The sequence below is a fragment of the Bos mutus genome, chromosome 11 (assembly GCF_027580195.1).
Source record: "Bos mutus isolate GX-2022 chromosome 11, NWIPB_WYAK_1.1, whole genome shotgun sequence".
Lineage (NCBI taxonomy): Eukaryota > Metazoa > Chordata > Mammalia > Artiodactyla > Bovidae > Bos > Bos mutus.
This window is the reverse complement of record NC_091627.1, coordinates 91752853-91772759: the sequence shown is the minus strand read 5'-3', so window position 1 is coordinate 91772759 and position 19907 is coordinate 91752853. Positions and strand designations below refer to the sequence as shown.

The following is a 19907-nucleotide window of genomic DNA, read 5'->3' as shown; positions in this document are numbered from 1 at the left end:
AGTAGAAAGTTATGTGCCTTTGTTAGGCTCATTTAAGTAAAAGTGAAATTTTTCTGTGAGATTTGTTTGTTAGGGTTGTGTATTAAAATACCACAGACTAGCTGGCTTGAACAATAGAAATTTGGAGGATAGGAGTACAAGATCAGGTACTGGCAGAGGTCTCAGTTTTGTAAAGTAATTAAAAGTAACTATACAGTGATACTTCTCCTGGTTGAATTTTGCTTCCTGTGTGAAATTTTACAAGTAAAACTGTTGTTACAGTAGGTTACCTATATTAGCCTACAACAGAGAACACTGTCCTGGAAGTTAGGAGGTAGGGATGCCAACCTGACTTACCTACGGAACTGGCCTTAAGAAAGTATCACTTGAGGTTTTACTTCCTTTATAAAGTTTTTTTTTTTTTTAATGTATTTTCTTATTTTTGGCTAGGCTGGGTCTTCATTTCCGCATGCAGGCTTTCTCTAGTTGTGGCGAGCAGGGACTACTCTCCTGTTGCGATGCACAGGCTTCTTATTGTGGTGGCTTCTCTTGTTGCGGAACACAGGCTCAGTAGTTGTATCCCTCAGGCTTAGTTGTTCCTGCAGCATGTGGAATCTTCCCAGATCAGGGTTTGAACCCAGGTTCCCTGCATTGACAGGTGGACTCAACCACTGGATCACCAGGGAAATCTTACAGGGTTGATGTCATAAGAGGTCATCTCTCTCAGTTCCTTCTGGCTCTGGGAATATTTGTTTTGCAGATTCTAAATCTGAGGCTTTTCCTGTTTTTCTTTATAATTTAATTTTCAATAAAAAGTATAGATGCCACCTAGAGGACAAAGTAGTTTTTGTAGTAGATTACCGCAAACCTCATGACCCTTTCAGAGCATAGATGCTTTGGTGCATAGAATGGCTTTAGTATAGTGTTCAAGCCCCTGATACTGTCTTAAGGAGTGTTCATAGACCACCTGGACCACCTAGAAATGCTTTAACATTTATTGACAGTGATATTGTGAGAATGGATTTTCAAGATGTTTTTAGTAAAGCAAGTTTTGTTTAGGAGAGCACGTTCCAACTTACGTGCTTCTATAAATACACCCTGCAGCCTACGGCTTACAGAATAGTGCTGCATCCCTCTGTCCTCTGGTGTTCCCTCTTCTCAGTAGTTATATCCCAACAGTTACTCCAGTCTCAAGTCTTAGAAATGCATAGTGAAACAAGACAGAGAGATATATATATATATATTTTTTTAAGTACTCACCAGATTCTCTTAATAAATAAGTAGTCTATTTACTGGTGTTATAAGGATCAATCAGTAACCCCACTCACCCCTATTCTTTAAACCAAATCTTTGGTTGCTGCAAAGAAGGGAAGTTAAATTCCTAGGTACTAGATTTTCAGTAGTGAAATTAAAAAAGCTGGAAGGAACAATCTTGCATTTTATTGATTTAACAGTGTCCAATGCCTTGTTTTAGGTAGGAGAAGGAGAGAAATTGGTGAGAGCTCTTTTTGCTGTGGCTCGAGAACTTCAACCTTCCATAATTTTTATAGGTAAGAACATGTCTTCCAACAGCTTAGTTGAACATTTGTAAAGTTCCCTTCTTCCAAATGTGAGGGAATGATAAGAAAGATTATTCAGAAGTAAAAAGTTTTTTAAAATTTTTATTGAAGTATAGTTGCAGAAGTAAAAAGTTTTCAAAAAGCACAAGGTTAAAGACTGTCCAACAAATTGAGTAGGATACATTATATTAATAACCTAATGTATCCTAAATGTATAATAAACTAGGTTAATCTCAGATAACTCATGTAGCTTGGCTTTTAATTAAAGTTCCATCCTTGTATTTCCTCTAGATGAAGTTGATAGTCTTTTGTGTGAAAGAAGAGAAGGAGAACATGATGCTAGCAGACGTCTAAAAACTGAATTTCTAATAGAATTTGATGGTGTACGTATTGATTATGATATTTTTATGTGGTAGCATTGTAATGTATGTATTTTCCAATTGAATGGCCCAGATTAGAAGTAGATATCTTTATTGTGTTTTTCTTTGTTATTACTTTAAAAGTATTGAAAAAATTTTTGACTTACAGGTACAGTCTGCTGGAGATGACAGAGTGCTTGTAATGGGTGCAACCAACAGGCCACAAGAGCTTGATGAAGCTGTTCTCAGGTAGGGAAATTCATGTGGAAATGCGCACATTTATTACAGATGTATTTACTCCTTCATTCGTCTCACGTATTTCTTCTGTCTTTCGTTCTCAGTGTAAAGACTAAATTCATTGTTTTCCTCTCTATATCCATCCTCTGGCTTCTTGTTAGTAAACAAAACTTTTGAGGACAGGACCAGCATGATACCAGGAAAACTGTTTTTAACTTTATGGTTTTAGGCAAATTGCTTATTTCTTCTGGGTTGAATTAAAGTATCTTAAAACTCCAAAACTGATTTTTACCCTGCTAACACAGTTCATGGGAGCTGCATTCTCTCTTCTCATGTGTTTGAGCAAATGTGTTCCCTTTCTACTGGGAGGACAGTTTGACTCAACATAAAATTCTTGGACCTCCCGTTCCTTTCCTGAGGAATTTGTAACATTGCCTATTGTTTCTAGGACTGGATGTTGCAGTGTGAAAGTCTGAAGCCAGCCTGCTTTTATTCACATTTATGGGTTAACCCAGTAGGGTTAGTGTCTAATCTCCTTTCTACTACTACTTTTACTTTTGTGATCTTTGTTTTTGTGGTGGTTTTTCTTTTCTTTTTTATTGCTTTCCTGTTCTTTGCAGTCCCATTTTTCATCTTCTGTTGTCTTACTTCTTTGAATCTTTCTATCTCATTGAGCTCTAATTTCATAGGAGCCTTTTTTTCATTAAATTATTTTCTTGGAAAGATACTTGGTCACAGTTTTAATTTGCTTTATGGCAAAATCCTCTTGTGCATGTTCTTCATTTTATCTATTTTATGTTTACTGTATTCTTTCCCCTCTTTTTTTGGTACTGTTTTTTAAAATCAGTCCTATGCTTTTGTCTGTTTTGCCTATTTTATTTGAATAAGGGGAGTTTTCTTGGAGAATGTAATTTTGAAAGGATGTTGTAGAAGAGCTAGAAAACTAAGATAGCAAGGCAAATATCTTGAATTATCCTATATACCCTGGACTGGTGGGCCATCTCCCTGACTCACAACAAAGACGCACCTGGTGAAGAAGTGTACATGTATGTAAATAAGAGATTGGGTCGATTTACTCTTCTTCCACTGAAAAAGATTTGGCCATTGCAAGACAGCTTGTCCTCTTGCCAGACTGACTGATATCTTCTTACAAAGATGTTGTGTCTTTGAGTTTCTTTGTTCAGTCTCATCTTCCTTGTCATTCCTTTGCTGCTGACTAGGGTCACATGATCTGCAGAGCCAGTCCTCACATGCTTGTTTAAATGTGGGGAGGTTAGTTTTATTCCCCTCAGAGTGTTCTCTGTTCCCTCTGGAAAACTGCTCTGACAACCGTGTCTGGAATTTGCAGTGGCGGGTCCTGTCTACATTCACCTTTGTGGTGTAATTTTCACTGCCCTAGGCAGGCCTTCTTCATACATTTTAGTTATAAACATTCCCTACTTTGCTGATGATGGACTTTACGTTTCTGTTTCTGTTGTTCTCGTTGGTTTTAGTTCTCAGTTTCACGGAGATAGCAGAGATCTGTTTCTTCAACTTCTTATATCAGATATTTTGTTTTAAAGTGTTACTACTGTTAAAAAATACAGATACACAAATGGTTAATTTAAATCTGACAATACTAAGGATTTTTAAACATTAACTGGAATTTTTTAAAATTTTATTGGAGTACAGTTGATTTACAATGTTCTGTTAGGTTCAGGTGTACAGCAGAGTGAGTCAGTTATACATATACATATATCCACTCTTCTTCAGATTCTTTCCCCATGTAGGTCATTACAGAGTGTTGGGCAGTCTTCCCTGTGGTATATACAGTAGATCCTTATTAGTTACCTATTTTATGTATTTAACTAGAATATTTTAAAAGAGTGACTTTTTACATTGATGACTACTAAAATGTATTCAAATGCCTTGAGCACTATACTTAAAGCTTTGTTTTTGTTATTTGCTGTTTAAATTCAAAACTGTATTTCTGAGATTGCTTGAATCCTTTTTTTAGGCGTTTTACCAAACGGGTTTATGTGTCTTTGCCAAATGAGGAGGTATGTATCCATGTTTGAACTTTTTAATTTTAGGCAGAAACAAGACCTACCATTTAACATTATTAAGTCTTCTAGTACATGGTACAGCTGCATTGGAAAGTTCGCAGTTTCTTAAAAAGATGAACTTACTGTAAGACTCCACGGGCTTCCCAGGTGGCACAGTGCCTAAGAATCTGCCTGCCAGTACAAGAGACGAAGAGGACGCGGTTCAGTCTCTGGGTCAGGAAGATCCCCTGGAGGAGGAAATGGCAACCCACTCCAGTATTCTTGCCTGGAGAATCCCATGGACAGAGGGGCCTGGCAGGCTACAGTCCATAGGGTTGCAAAGAGTCGGGCACGACTTAGCAACTGAGCATGCATGTAAGACTCCAGAATTTTATTCATAAGATTCTACTGAAGAAATGAAAACATGTATCTATAAAGACATGTACAAGAATTTTTACAACAGCATTGTAAATAATAGCCAAGAACTGCAAAAAAATCTAGTCATCAGTTGGTGAATAGATAAACAAATGTGCTCATTCCTTTTATTGCTAAATGGTACCATACTGTTCCATATGTGGTACTTTCACATACTGTAATATGGATGGACCTCAAAACTATTTTATTAAGTGAGGGATGCCAGATGCAAAAGATTACCTATTATATGATTCCATTTATATGAAGTGTCTAAAAAAAGGCTATTTCTAGAAACATAAAGTAGATAGTGGTTAGCTAAGGCTTTGGGTGGAAGTCAGAATTAATTGCAAACAGACACAGGTGAGCTTTTTGGAGTGATAGAAATGTTCTAAAATTGGATTATGGTGATGGTTGCACAACTCTAATCTTATTAAAAGTCACTGAATTATAGCTTAAAGTGGGTGAGAGTCCATGTTATATGAATCCATACCTTTAAATTGTGGTTGTCTATCTCAGACCCTTAACATCCTTGGTGGTAGCAGCAGCTATTTACTTAGTGCTTTATTTGGATTAGTTTTAACTCTTTTAGGAACTTTCAAAAAATTGTCATTTTAATAGATAAGAGTGAGGCTGTAAGAGGTAGAGTGTTTTGTGTGAAATCATAGAGCTTCTAAATGAGAGTTAGGGTTTGAACCTAACTCCTGGATATTTTATTAAGCTAACTCTTAGGACTGATAATTCTTTAATGTTTCTTTTCAGACACGACTACTTTTATTAAAAAATCTATTATGTAAACAAGGAAGCCCATTGACCCAAAAAGAACTAGCTCAACTTGCTAGGTGAGTGATTTGATTTCGTCTATCCTGCAGCTTTTCTTTATTTTTAAGAAGTCTTTTTCTGTTTTGTTTAAGCGCACGTCTGAAACGAGTAATTTATCTAAATACTTGTTTCATTCTCTACTTCCTTTATCTTTTCACTTATCTCATTTTCTTATGTATGATACCTAAATTTCAGTTTCTAAATCCTCTGGAAGACATGACCTATTAGCTATTTGCTAATGATGGTACTATATTTTTTTTAATACATTTAAGTTGTATTAAAATAATTTTTCAGATGTAAAACGTTGCGTATTTGCCCACACCACCAGGTATTTTCACTTAAACTTGTTCTTTTATATTACACATAATTTTTTTTAAACTTTGACATCTTCAAGTTTTTTTTAGTAAGTGGTGTATTAAGTAGAAACTGAATATAGGAGATGCACTCATGCATTTTTAGTCATTGGAAAAAACTCAAAAAGTAATTTAAAATATTCAACAAGAATGTGAATAGCTAGTATTGATAGTAAAAACTCTTTGAGTTCCCAGATACCTATGAAAAAAGAACAAATTCAGTACTTGGAAATATTGAGAGCCTTCTTTGTTATTCCAGTAAAAAATCTGCTAATAATGTTTCTGCAGTTATTTAACAGAGTACACGATAAGTAAATGTTTTTTTCCTGTTCTATTTTCCTCTTCCTCTTGACTTCCCTAGTTCTTAGTTCCCTTTAATAATCTTTTGGCTGCCCAGGTGTTCCCACCGTGGCATCCCATTCAGGTGTACCTCTTTTTGCCAGTGTCTTCTACCCCAGACCCTTCCTTCACCCTGTCTGTCCTGTAGGGTGTCCTACAGATGAAGAAATCTTCCTTGATTGCCCCTCATTCCATCAAGGCAGTTCTTGGTCTAGATAGAGACTCATTAATCTATAGAGAAGTAATTGCAGTTATGTGTCAGTTGGCCAGCAATGGTTTATAGATGTAACCTCCAGGGCACATATTTACAACTTAATGGAGTCTCCTGGAGATGCAGTATACCTTAATCTAAAGGAATGGTTCTACTTCCTATTGCCATACACAAAGATAAACTCAAAATGGATTAAAGACCTAAATGTAAGACCAGAAACTATAAAACTCTGAGAGGAAAACATAGGCAGAACACTTGATGACATAATAAATCAAAACAAGATCCTCTATGACCCACCTCCTAGAGTAATGGAAATAAAAGCAAAAATAAACAAGTGGGACCAAATTAAATTTAAAAGCTTTTGCATTGCAAGGGAAACTATAAACATGGTGAAAAGAAAAGCCTCAAAATGGGAGAAAATAAAGCAAATGAAACAACTGAAAAAGGATTAATTTCCAAAATATACAAGAAGCTCATACAACTCAATACCAGAAAAACAAACAACCCAATCAAAAAGTGGGAAAAAGACCCTTAACAGATATTTCTCCAAAGAAGACATACAGATGTCTAACAAACCCATGAAAAAATGCTCAGCATTGCTCATTATTAGAGAAATGCAAATCAAAACCATGATGAGATACCACCTGACACTGGTCAGAACGGCCCTCATCAAAAAGTCTATAAACAATAAATGCTGGAGAGGGTGTGGAGAAAAGGGAACCGTCTTGCACTGTTGGTGGGAATGTAAATTGATACAGCCACTATGGAAGATGGAATGGCGATTCCTTAAAAAGCTAGGAATAAACCACCATATGACCCAGCAGTCCCACTCCTAGGCATATACCCTGAGGAAATTGAAATTGAAAAAGACACATGTACTCCAGTGTTCATTGCAACACTATTTACAATAGCTAGAACATCAACAACAGATGAATGGATAAAGAATCTATGGTGCATATATACAATGGAATATTACTCAGCCACTTTTATGGGATGCATTTGGGTCAGTTCTAATGAAGTGGATGAACCTAAAGCCTACTATACAGAGTGAAGTGAGTCAGAGAAGTATAAACACCACATACTAACACATATATATTGAATCTAGAAAGATGGTACTGATGAGTTTATTTATAGGGCAGCAGTGGAGAAACAGACATAGAGAACAGACTTATGGACATGGGGTGGGGGAGGAAGAAGAGGGTGAGATATATGGAAAGAGTAACATGGAAAGTTAACAATACTATATATGTAAATAGATAGCCAATTGGAATTTGCTGTATACCTCTGGGAACTCGAACAGGGGCTCTGTGACAATCTAGAGGGGTGGGATGGGGAAGGAGATGGGAGGGAAGTTCAAGAGGGAGGGGACATATGTATACCTATGGCTGATTCATGTTGACATTTGGCAGAGAATAAAATTCTGTGAAGCAATTATCCTTCAATTAAAATAAATTGATTAAAAAATAAAAAGGGATTGATTCTAATGGTGAAAATTTGAGGCATTATAAGGAACCAGTAGGTTGTTTTGTTTTTAGTGAGTGGGCCTTCCTGTGCACTTAAAAATCAAATCACAGAGCTGTCTGCTTGATGACAAGCAGGGTTTTTAGGGTTTTACCCTCTTATTATGTGGTGATTTTAAATCTGAAAAGGTAAAAATAACTTGTTCTTTCTCCCTTCTTATTCTCAGAATGACCAACGGATACTCAGGCAGTGATCTAACAGCTTTGGCAAAGGATGCAGCACTGGGTCCTATCCGAGGTAGGAGTTCCAGAGCTTGAAACATTTAGAACTGTTAATTACACCATTCAGAAGTTTAAGAAGTCATTATTGAGAGGTCTTTTTTATTCACTGGAAAGCAGTAAAGCTGAATCAGTGGAAAACTTGATTAAAACTTGATTCGGAGTTTCTAGACTTAAGGTTAAGTAACCTTTCTGAGAAAAGCTTTAGATTCATTGGCCACACATGCTCTGTAGCTCTGCTGCTGCTGCTGTTGCTACTGCTTCTGCTGTTTCTTCTTTCTCTTCCTTTTCCTGCTCTTCCATTCTCCTCCTTCCTCCTCTTCTTCCTTCTCCTCATCCTCCTCCTTCCTCCCCTACCCTTTTTTTTTCCCCCACAACACAGAAAATGTGAAACCATTCTTAGCTCACAGACCATATAAAAACAGTCCATGGATCATTGTACCGTGAGCCTTGTTCTAGACAGCAGATTTTGCAACTTGATAGTAGGTTGGCAGCAAAAAAAAATAAAAACCCCTCAAGAATAAGAGAGCTTTTTTAAGCAAGTGAAAAAGAATAATAAAGGGAAAATGTTCTTATCTATTTATGGTTCTTTTCAGTTCAGTATTCTAATATCACTTGAAATTAATGTGTATAAGGAAACATATAAATAGATGTTTTTACTTTTATTATTATATGTTATTTGAAAAATTGCAGCAAAGTATATCATTCATTGCTTTGTTTTGATTCAAGGTAATTTGTTGATTCTGAAATACCACATCTATCATTCTTAGGTTATGTTAAACTCAGGGTGATAATCACTTTAGAGTAGATGTTGTCAGCTACTTTTCCACAGGCAGCATGGGAAGTGGATGGGTGATGCTCCCAGGTTTGCACTCAGATTACTGGCTATGATGGCAAAGTAGAACATGGAACATGCAACTTCAGAGTATCTCTCTCACGGTCAAACAGACTGCTGCTGCTGCTAAGTCGCTTCAGTCGTGTCCGACTCTGTGTGACCCCATAGACGGCAGCCCACCAGGCTTCCGCCATCCCTGGGACTCTCCAGGCAAGAACACTGGAGTGGGTTGCCATTTCCTTCTCCCATGCACGAAAAGTAAAAAGTGAAAGTGAAGTCACTCAGTCGTGTCTGACTCTTAGCAACTCCATGGACTGCAGCCTACCAGATTTTCCAGGCAAGAGTACTAGAGTGGGGTGCCATTGCCTCCTCTGGTCAAACAGACTACTGGTTAAGAACTGTTGCTTTGCTGCTGCTACTGCTAAGTCGCTTCAGTCGTGTCCGACTCTGTGCGACCCCATAGACGGAAGCCCACCAGTCTCCCCTGTCCCTGGGATTCTCCAGGCAAGAACACTGGAGTGGGTTGCCATTTCCTTCTCCAATGCTTGAAAGTGAAAAGTGAAAGTGAAGTCGCTTAGTCGTGTCTGACTCTTTGCGACCCCATGGACTGCAGCTTACCAGTCTCCTCCGTCCATGGGATTTGCCAGGCAAGAGTACTGGAGTGGGGTGCCATTGCCTTCTCCGAAGAACTGTTGCTTTAGAGAGTAATAAATATAACCTTGAGAATATATTTTGAAACTCTGGGTAAAGCATTTTAGTCAAGCTTTCATTATGTTGGAGGCATAATATCTTGTTCAGATAGTGAACTCAGAAACATTAGCTAATGTATAAATCATTTGTATTTTGGGGATATGTTAGCTGTTATTCTGAAAAAAAAAAGTTGTTGGCTTAAAACAACTAATGACTTTTGTAAAGAAGTTGCATTATTTTAAGTTTAGTTTCAGATTTATAGATTCTATTGTTCTTGAGCCATATATGAAGAAACCGATGCCTTCCTAAGAAAGAGTATTAGTCTAAGCATTTATAAATTGTATGTGCTCTTATTATTAATCTATTTTTCTCTTCATATAATGATTCATGTTGAACATATACTTTTAGATTATTGAACTTTGTTAACTTAAACTTGGAAGTCATTTTTTTCCCTAAGTGGCTCATTTTTATATTTTACAGAACTGAAACCAGAACAAGTGAAGAATATGTCTGCCAGTGAGGTAAACTATTTTATAATTATCTTTCTTTTGTCTGGTCCTGTAGATTGTAAAATATACCTTTTGTCTGGATTTTTCCAATTTGATTAGAAACCAGAAAAAATTACTTTTGCTTCATTTCAAAATATGGAGGACTGTCAAATGACGGTCTCCTTTGGTGTCCTTTGGTAATGCACAAAATATATTATATATAATCATTAAATCATTTTCTGTCAAATCATTATATAAATACTAAACAAAACAAACTTATAGGCAACTTGAGAATTCTATACATTGTAAAGATGGCTTGTAACAGGTTAACCCCTTGATGTTCTATTCTGTTAGTTTTTCAGTAATGTTTGTTTTCTTTCTTATAAAAGCAATACAGTTTCCATTGTAACATAATTTGTTACATCTTGAAAATATGGTAGGTCCCCTTAAGAGATGCTGAAGCATTACTTTAAAAAAAAAATTGCCTGCAAAATATAGAATTGGATATATAGAATGATCATAACTATGTATTCAGACATTTTAAATCAGATTTAAATTATGTAACTTATCTCTCAGAGCTCAGATAGCACCTGAGACATTACTAACCAACCAAAGAGACTTCATTCTTGGCATAGAATGGAGAAGAGAACTCCACTGGAGTTTGAGTGTGAACTCAAAAAAAAAAAAAACAACAAAAACCCCCAGAAACATGGGCTGGAGGATGGCAAGGGGTTTACACATTGCAGAGAGTCCTGTCCAAGTATTAATAGTGAAATCTTAATATAGAGAATGAGTGTACTTGAATTTGAGTACATTTTGGCTGTCCTTTTTCTTCATGCTTCCAAGTAAATTTGAGGTTCTTATCTTCAGGCATCTTGTGCATAGTGGTTAGCCAGCTACATTACTAAGAAAGCCTTCACACTTCTTGCAACCACAGCACTTTTCCATTTCAACAGTCTAGTTTACCTGGAGTATGAATGAAGCTTTTTAGGAATAAAGAATTCCACATATCATATACTTTGGTGTTTAGCTATGTTTACCTTTAAAATTCACGTTTAAAGTATAGTTTCATGTTCCTCTTATCTGACTTATTATTTTGATTCCATATATTTCTAATTAAATATATATTAGTACTAAGTGTCTTGAGGGCTTTTTTACTTATGTATAAATTATTAACAGTATCCCATCTATATATTATTTTTTAAATGTTCTTTTAAAATAAACCTAATATGTGCTTTTCTATCCAAAAAATAAACACTGTACATGAATTCTTTCTTTCCCACACACCACTCTCCCTGCCTTGGACTCAGGACAGGTAAACTTGGTATTTCATGTATATACCCTGGCCCCCCTAGATTAAAATTGAAGAAAGGTCTATTGTGTGACACTTTAGGCCTGTCTTTGTCCCGTGAACAGACCATACAGAATGAAGGAGCTAATCAAGGCCATAAGTAATGAAATAAAACCATCAGCTGACAAATAATTTTTAGTAAGAAGTTGTCTGCTAACTCCTAATCAACTTCTGCAAAATCCACTGAACCCCATGTCTGCAAGCATTCCTCACTCTGTCTCAAGCGCCTTGGCCCTGGCATTTTCTGTGAGTAAGGAATGGCTACCCACTCCAGTATTCTTGCCTGGAGAATTCCATAGACAGAGGAGGCCCCTGTCCATAGGGTTGCAAAGAGTCAGACATGACTGAGCAACTAACACTTGTACTTTTTCACTTTGAACCATTCGGAAGGCCACTAAAAAACCTATAAATGGATGCTTGGATACACCTTCATTAGTACCTTATACAAATTTTATGAAAGCAAGTGGGTGGCTGCTTAGGGAATAGGAAAAATTCTTAGGAATCTGTCCATAATTATTTCATGAGATAAGAAACCTGTCTTCTGTTGATAGTGGATTTATTAACCTTTATGCTTTACCCATCCTGAGAATTATACGTATACCTAAACTTCAACATTTTTCTTCTTCATTGAACAAACTCAATTAAACATAGTTCCTATTTTACTTGAAGAATAAATTCAGTCTGTTTTCTTTTTTTAGTAACTCTTCTAGAGTCATGATTTTAAAACAAGGCAATTCTGTGACAATAGGTGTCTATTACCATATAACAAAACTTGCCACAAAATTTAGCAGCTTAAATGACATGTGTTTATTATCTCACATTTTCACAGAGAAAGGAACATGGGCACAGTTTAGCTGAATCCTCCACTTCAAACTCTCTGAGGGCTGCAGTCAAGGCATTGGTCTAGAGTTTCTTACAAAGCTGTAATCAGGATGTTGTCTGGGGCTATGGTCATTATAAGGCTCAAACTAGAAAGATCTGCTTCCAGGCTCATGTGTTTTTTTGTGTTTTGTTTTTTGCCAGATTAATTTCCTCTTGTGTTGTTGGCCTGAAAGCCTCAGTTTTCTGTGTTTATTGGCTGGAAGCCACCTTCTGTTCCTTGTCACGTAGGCCTCTCCAACATAGTAGTTTGCTTCATCAAAGCCAGTGAGCCAGGAAGAGAATAGAGAGTGCCAGCAGGATGGAAGGCATAGTCTTGATAACCTAATCATGGAAGTCACATCTCATCACTTTTGCTGTAGTCTGTGCTTAGGTCCAGTCTATACTCAGGGGAAGGGATTACACAAGGGCATATATAACAAGAGATGGAATCATTAGGAGACACAGCAGGAGAACCTGCCACATCTGTAAATCAATTTAATTTTATGTTTAATGGGTCACACTTGGCCAGCAAAATCTGCTTTTATATTAAGATGAGTCCTCTCAACTCTACTTTAGAACTCTGAAAAACATTGTTGCCTTCTGGGAGCAAGGCACACCTTGAAATTGCCTATCCCAAGACTAGAATCAGCAACTTTAGGAACCTGGGTTCATTTTAATGGAGAATAATTTAATGACTGTGTGTCAAAATACATACTGCTTTCTTTTTGTTAGTTTGGGTGTTAGTCTACTCCAATGACAGCTTAAAAATGCAAATTTTTAAAAATATCATTAATTCATTCTAACAGTACATTTATTTCAGTATTACAGTGTAACATATCTACTTGAATTGTATCTTGTATCTTAAAAATATGTAAGCCATTTCATTATTTTAAACAATTTTATCTAGCTCTTTGGCTGTTGGGTCTTCATTGTGGCACGTGGATCTTCCTTGCATCCTGTGGGATCTTCCATGGTGGTGCACAGACTCTCTAGTTGTGGTGTGTGGGCTCAATAGTTGTGGCACATGGGCTCCAGACTACACGGGCTTTAGTAGTTGCTCTGCAGCCTATGGGATCTTAGTTCCCTAACCAGGGATCGAATCTGTGTCCCCTGCGTTAAAGGCGGATTCTTAACCTCTGGACCACCAGAGAAGTCCCTAAATTTTAGGTAGTACTAAAACTTAAAACTACTGAATTATAAAAAATAACATGATGTACCTTTTTGTGATCATTCCGCTAATAATGTGTGTCTGGTTACATTGTTAAAGTTTTTGCTTCTAATGTATACTTTTATGCAATTTATTTTTAACCTAATGGTCTTAATATTAATAACTTGGTAACAGCTTTTAGCTATTAGTCCTGGCTTATGAGTTGATGTTTATAAAGCACTGAAAGTCTGGCAATAGTGAATACTGCATTAACTAAGTGTTAGTCACTTAGTCATGGTCGACTCTTTGCAACCCCATGGACTGTAGCTCATCAGGCTCCTCTGTCCATGAAATTCTACTGTATAAGTGTCCATTAAATAACTGACCTGGGTCTCCTGCAGAGCAGGCAGATTCTTTACTGTCTGAGCCACCAGGGAAGCCCTAATTTAAAAATACGAAAATACTAAATAATGGCAACCTTTTATAGAGATCAAGGAAATCCATTTTATTTTCTTACTGATTTTGTTAATCTATGCAGTGTTGATATTAGAGAGGATATGAAGTAGTTAGATTGGGTTTTATAAGAGTAATAAAAAGAATATACTCAATCTAGATGTCTATCAACAGATGAATGGATAAAGAAATTGTATACATATATGCAATGGAATGGGAGAAGGCAATGGCAGCCCACTCCAGTACTCTTGCCTGGAGAATCCCATGGACAGAGGAGCCTGGTAGGCTACAGTCCATGGGGTCGCTAGGACTCGGACACTACTGAGCGACTTCACTTTCACTTTTCACTTTCATGCATTGGAGAAGGAAATGGCAACCCACTCCAGTGTTCTTGCCTGGAGAATCCCAGGGATGGGGGAGCCTGGTGGGCTGCCGTCTATGGGGTCGCACAGAGTCAGACACGACTGAAGCGACTTAGCAGCAGCAGCAGCAGCAGCATACAATGGAATATTACTCAGCCATAAAAAGAAACGAATTTGAGTCAGTTCCAGTGAGGTAGATGAACCTAGAGCCTGTTTTACAGAGTTAAATAAGTCAGAAAGAGAATAACAAATACCATGTATTAATACATACATATGAAATCTAGAAAAATGGTACTGATGAACCTATTGGTAGGGCAGTAATAGAGACATAGACATAGAAAACAGAGTTGTGTACCACAGCAGGGGAAGGAGAGGATGGGACAAATTGAGAGAGTAGCATTGAAACATATTCATTCAGTTCAGTTCAGTTCAGTCGCTCAGTCGTGTCCGACTCTTTGTGACCCCATGAACCGCAGCACACCAGGCACCAACTCCCGGAGTTCACTCAGACTCACGTCCATCGAGTCGGTGATGCCATCCAGCCATCTCATCCTCTGTCGTCCCCTTCTCCTCCTGCCCCCAATCCCTCCCAGCATCAGAGTCTTTTTCCAATGAGGTGGCCTAAGTACTGGAGTTTCAGCTTTAGCGTCATTCCTTCCAAAGAACACCCAGGGCTGAGCTCCTTTAGAATGGACTGGTTGGATCTCCTTGCAGTCCAAGGGACTCTCAAGAGTCTTCTCCAACACCACAGTTCAAAAGCATCAATTCTTCGGTGCTCAGCCTTCTTCACAGTCCAACTCTCACATGCATACATGACCACGGGAAAAACCATAGCCATACGTAAATAGTAGCCAGTGGGAATGTGCTGTATGACGCAGGGAGCTCAACTTGGTGCTAGAGGGCTGGGAGGTGGGAAGGAGGTTCAAGAGGAGGGGACATATGTATACCTATGGCTGATTCATGTTTATGTATGGCAGAAACTAACAACATTGCAAAGCAGTTATCCTCCAATTAAAAATAAATTTTAGGACTTCCCAGGTGGCTCAGTGGATAAGAATCCACCTGCCAATGCAGAGGACATGGGTTTGATCCCTGGCCCAGGAAGATTCCACATGCTGGGGAGCAGCTAAGCCCGTGTGTCACAACTACTGAAATCTGCATGTTCTAGGGCCTGCAAGAGTGGCCCCCACTCTCTGTAACTAGAGAAAGCCCTCAGGCACCAATGAAGACCCAGCACAGCCATAAATAAGTAAAATTTAAAATAAATTTTAAAATGTAAATTAAAAAAAAATACAGATAAGTATCAGTTGAAATTTTGTCTCCAGTTCTTAACTTCTTATTTGGGGGCAAAATATACATGTAAATATGTGATAATTTTTAATTGACCACTTTGTGCCAGATTCCATTTTGTCTTTTAAAAATGCTTAGGTAAAAATTAGGTATTTATTAACTCATTTTTGTTTTATTCTGTATTCTCAAAACCAATTAAAAGTCTCAGAAAATAAGACCAAATTAATATGAAAATGTATTACAAGCAATAACAATAAAATTTTAGACATACGCATCCTCCATGTTGTATTAAGAGCAATAGTTCCTTCAGAGTCCCATGTGCATCTTGTTAACTCCTTTTCCCTTTCTCAGAAACGTGAATTTAGCTAGAGTATGCTTGTGGTGAGTGAGACTTGAGAATGTAAAATTTCATGAAACTATGCAGAAGAAAAATTGGAAGGAGATAACCCAAATAGTGGTTGTATATCTGAGTAGTGGGATTGTGTTTATTTTTTCTGATTGCGAATATTTTGTCTAGTTTTCTGTAATGATTGTGTTTTGTTTTTATAGTGGGAAAATACTGGGATTTAAAATGTTAATACCTAAGAAGCCAAACACATGAAATGAAAGTATATTATTTGGTAGGATTTCTTAAATAGGAAACGTACCTAATATATACTAATATGTAAAATAAGATGATTGACATGATTTTCTAAGAATACGTCTATATATATTTTCACATTAATAAAGCATTTTTAGCCACCATTGGGTCAGCTATTGTATATGTGATAATCATTTGTATTGTGTGCTTTTTTTTAAATCTAGATGAGAAATATTCGATTATCTGACTTCACCGAATCCTTAAAAAAGATAAAACGCAGTGTAAGCCCTCAAACCTTAGAAGCATACATACGTTGGAACAAGGACTTTGGAGATACCACTGTGTAAGCCTGCAGAATGTTTACTTTTCAAGAGAAAAACACACCATCTTCGATGAATACTTTTATCAGCTACAGAAAGTCAGCCTAAGTTTACAGGACTTTTCAGAGTCTTACAATTACTTGTGCACCCCAGAAGATGAACCATAAAATAAATTTAAATAAAGTATACAATGCAAATGGAATATTTTTGTTTAAGGCCTTCTTGGCTTGATGGTCATGGATATCCCAATGGGCACTGTAAGTCAGAACACAGCAAAAACTGAATCTGGTCTCTTTACCAACGTAATCGTAATGTAAATAGTAATTTGTATATTATGTTGCAGATGAAAGTGTTCCAGAGACGGGGAATGGTAGAAGACACAGAGCCTTTGGTGGTTTGTCTTCTGACATCTTTTCTTAAAATAGTCATTTTTCCTGTTTTCATTTCCTACTATTGTCTTTACTATGGGTGATTGGAATGCCAAACACTCTGTTTTTTTTTTTCTTTTTACAAATTGTGTGCCAAATGAAACTTTTTCCTATGTAACAGTAGTAGGAAAAAGAATTTTGAAGGTTTTTTTTCTTCTTCATACATCTACAGACATTAAAAATGTTTTCTTTTCACTTTTTATTTTTTCTATTACCTTTCAACCAAATAATTTGGAGAGCAATACGATAGCAACAAAACAAAACAAATTTAGTGAAAGGAGAAGGAGAAATTTTGAAGTTTTCAGATACTCTGTCATATAATATGTAGACCAGTCCTCCTGTGATCTGTAGTATTTTTTTTCTAATATGTTTGTCAGAAATCTATTGTAGACTGTTAACTTATTCCTAATGGAATTTATTTTCTGCTAGAATTATTCTAATATTTAAGAAAGCCAATTTTAACCACTATGAAAGTGGTTCCTGTGCAAGAGAAGGGAAATACTGGGAGTGAAGACATTTCTAATTTATTGCTTATTACTTCCTTACTGTTTACAGGATAATTACAAGCCAGTGGATCTACCATGTTTTATTAATCCCTCCAATGAAACTTTAAAAAATTACTGAATTTTTATACATTGCATACATTTTATAGGTTTCTTGTGCTCACTTTGTTAACTAAAAAGTTTTAGTCTGTTAATCTGCCTTTTGTTCCCCAAAAATGTACAGTAATTCCATTTCTTGTTTGTATGTGTAGGTTTTTGTTATAAAAATGTCCTTGTAGGAAGTAGAGACTCATATCAAGGCCTTCTAAATATTGTAATAAAGGCAAATGGATATTTGCCATTAGTTTACTGGTTAAAAGTTTGTTTACAGAAATCGTCTTTGGTGCTTTTATGTAAAATGTCATGGGTGGAAAGAATAATTTTATAGTAGTAACAAAATTTTTTTTTTTTTTAGGAAAAATATCTTTGGTTTTGAGAAAATATATTAAAGTTAACTTTCCCCCACTAGATAAGAATTTTATAATGAAGAAACCCATACTTCTTAACTTTACTCTTTCTTATCTTAAAGATTTATCTAAATGTAGAAGATGTATGATTATATGCTGTTTGTAGCTATAACTTAAATCATGTCTCCTCTAATCATAGAACTCCCTGGATAATAAAAATGAGGGTTGAGATAAATAGAAAAAAAAATTTTAAGCCAAAACCATGATATTTTAGGTCATGAGTAGTATCTTTTTAAGGTCTCAAACATTATAGCATCCATTATAAAATACTGATAATGAAAGATGATGAAAATATACACGATAAGTATAATGAACATCCCAAATTAAAACATTTTCAATAAAGCTCATAAAATTTCATTTTTAAATTTTCATTTGGAAAAAGATTATTGATGAGTAGTAAGTTGTATTAAAAGTCCATGTGCTTTAAACTTACAACTTTTAAACTACAAACTCCTTTAAAATTGTCATAATATTATATACATTAATTGTAGCTCATTTATTGGGAAAAGTTTTAGATAACAGACTTCACATGTTACGTAAATTAATATTGTCATAAACATTGAGTCAGAATTATAGTACTGTATGCACATCCATCTATGGAAGTTAATTTCCTGATCAAGTCTGAAATTGAACTTAGTGCTAGAGAACAATTTTCTTTGACTTACATGACCTAAGTTTTATTTTAAGCTGTGTTTCTCTTATAGAAGGGCCATAAAAGTAGAGTAATTATATGGTAGGACGTGTAAGGTTTTGGTTTGATCTTTTTCAATAAAGATAGCAGTTGCTGAGGATTTCAGAAATAATATTAGACTTAGATTGTGACCTTGTAGATTTTGCATTGAGCTCTGTGTCATATTATTTAGTAAAAGGTAATGTTTAAACCTTAGTGTGCTCTTCATGTTACTATGGCAGAGTTTTGTAAACTAAATTAAAACTTACTGATGTACTGGACTTTGAGCCAATGGAAAGAATCAGTATTCTCTTTCCAGATATCTTAAGGGTAAAAGCTTATTCTAAGACAGTCTGCCAAATGGGGTTATTAGGTTTCTGACTTGCAGATATGCTTTGTGCTTGGAAAGAATTGGAGGAAAAGCAGATACTAGAACTCTAATTTAATATACAGCAGTCTTTGTTTATAGTGTAAAATTCATTATATTTTGTACAAAAACTAATTCTTTTGGCAGAATGAACCATTTACAGTTTGTTTTTGGACTTTGAGTCAACGGATTTTCCTTCAAATACTTGTCTGAGTTTTACTCTGGACTTTTGTACTTTTCTTCAGAAGAAATGAATTAAAAGATTCAGCTGCATAAGTGAGTTTTTATCCTAATGGATTGGAAATAAATTATAAACTTTATTTTGCCTTTAATTTATTTGAAACTTTTTGAGATTTCAGAGGTTGTAGTCTGGTATTGAAGGAGTAGCTTGTATTGAACCGACTCTTGCCAATAACAATTACAAACTCTGAACAAAATATAAAAAGCCGTGATTAGAAGACTAGAGAGCAGTCAAAAATGGGCAAAACCAGCACAAAATCATATACTAGAAGAAATCCACATTAACTGGGTTTCACCATGAGAGCCACTTGCAGCATCTGCAGTGTGCTTGGAAATAGAATTCAAGGAGAATGTGACAGTCTTAATGAGCTGAGGAATCAGTTAGTGCTTCTAGAACAGTGTGAAATTGGGAGGGAAATTTTGAAAAGGAGAGATCTAAGTCCCAAAATCTGCCTGCAAATTCTTTTCAAAAGCTTGTTGGATTCTGAAATTATACCTGTGCAGTGTGACAGTCAAAAGAATCCAGGAGAAAGCAATAGTTGAAATCCAGAGTAGTTGTAGCAGTTGCTGGACAAATAGAGTTTGAAATTCAAATTCCAGTAAGAGGGGTCTAGTAAACACTCTGGTTTTCCATTGACACCAGGAAAGGGCCATGGCTTAGGAGGAAGGACAGCATCCTAGAATAAGGGCTGTACTTTAGAACTCTGGGCACAACTGGAAGAAACTCACTTGGAAACAAAGCTTAAAATCAGGCTTTCACAACATCAAGGTTATCCATTAGTA

General features: G+C 36.2%; 1 protein-coding gene across 4 annotated transcripts in view; it reads left to right on the top strand.

Moving 5' to 3' along the window:
• SPAST (spastin) overlaps positions 1-19204 on the top strand; it is a 56944-nt gene extending 37740 nt beyond the window's left edge. For all 4 annotated transcript variants that reach the window (XM_070379771.1, XM_070379769.1, XM_070379770.1 and 1 more), the window contains 8 exons: positions 1454-1529; positions 1830-1921; positions 2067-2146; positions 4131-4173; positions 5332-5411; positions 7982-8052; positions 10039-10079; positions 16315-19204. In XM_070379771.1, coding sequence (XP_070235872.1) covers positions 1454-1529; positions 1830-1921; positions 2067-2146; positions 4131-4173; positions 5332-5411; positions 7982-8052; positions 10039-10079; positions 16315-16437 — 606 coding nt within the window. In that variant the 3' untranslated portion in view covers positions 16438-19204. The remainder of the gene's footprint in view (positions 1-1453; positions 1530-1829; positions 1922-2066; positions 2147-4130; positions 4174-5331; positions 5412-7981; positions 8053-10038; positions 10080-16314) is intronic.
• Positions 19205-19907: the final 703 nt, after the last annotated feature.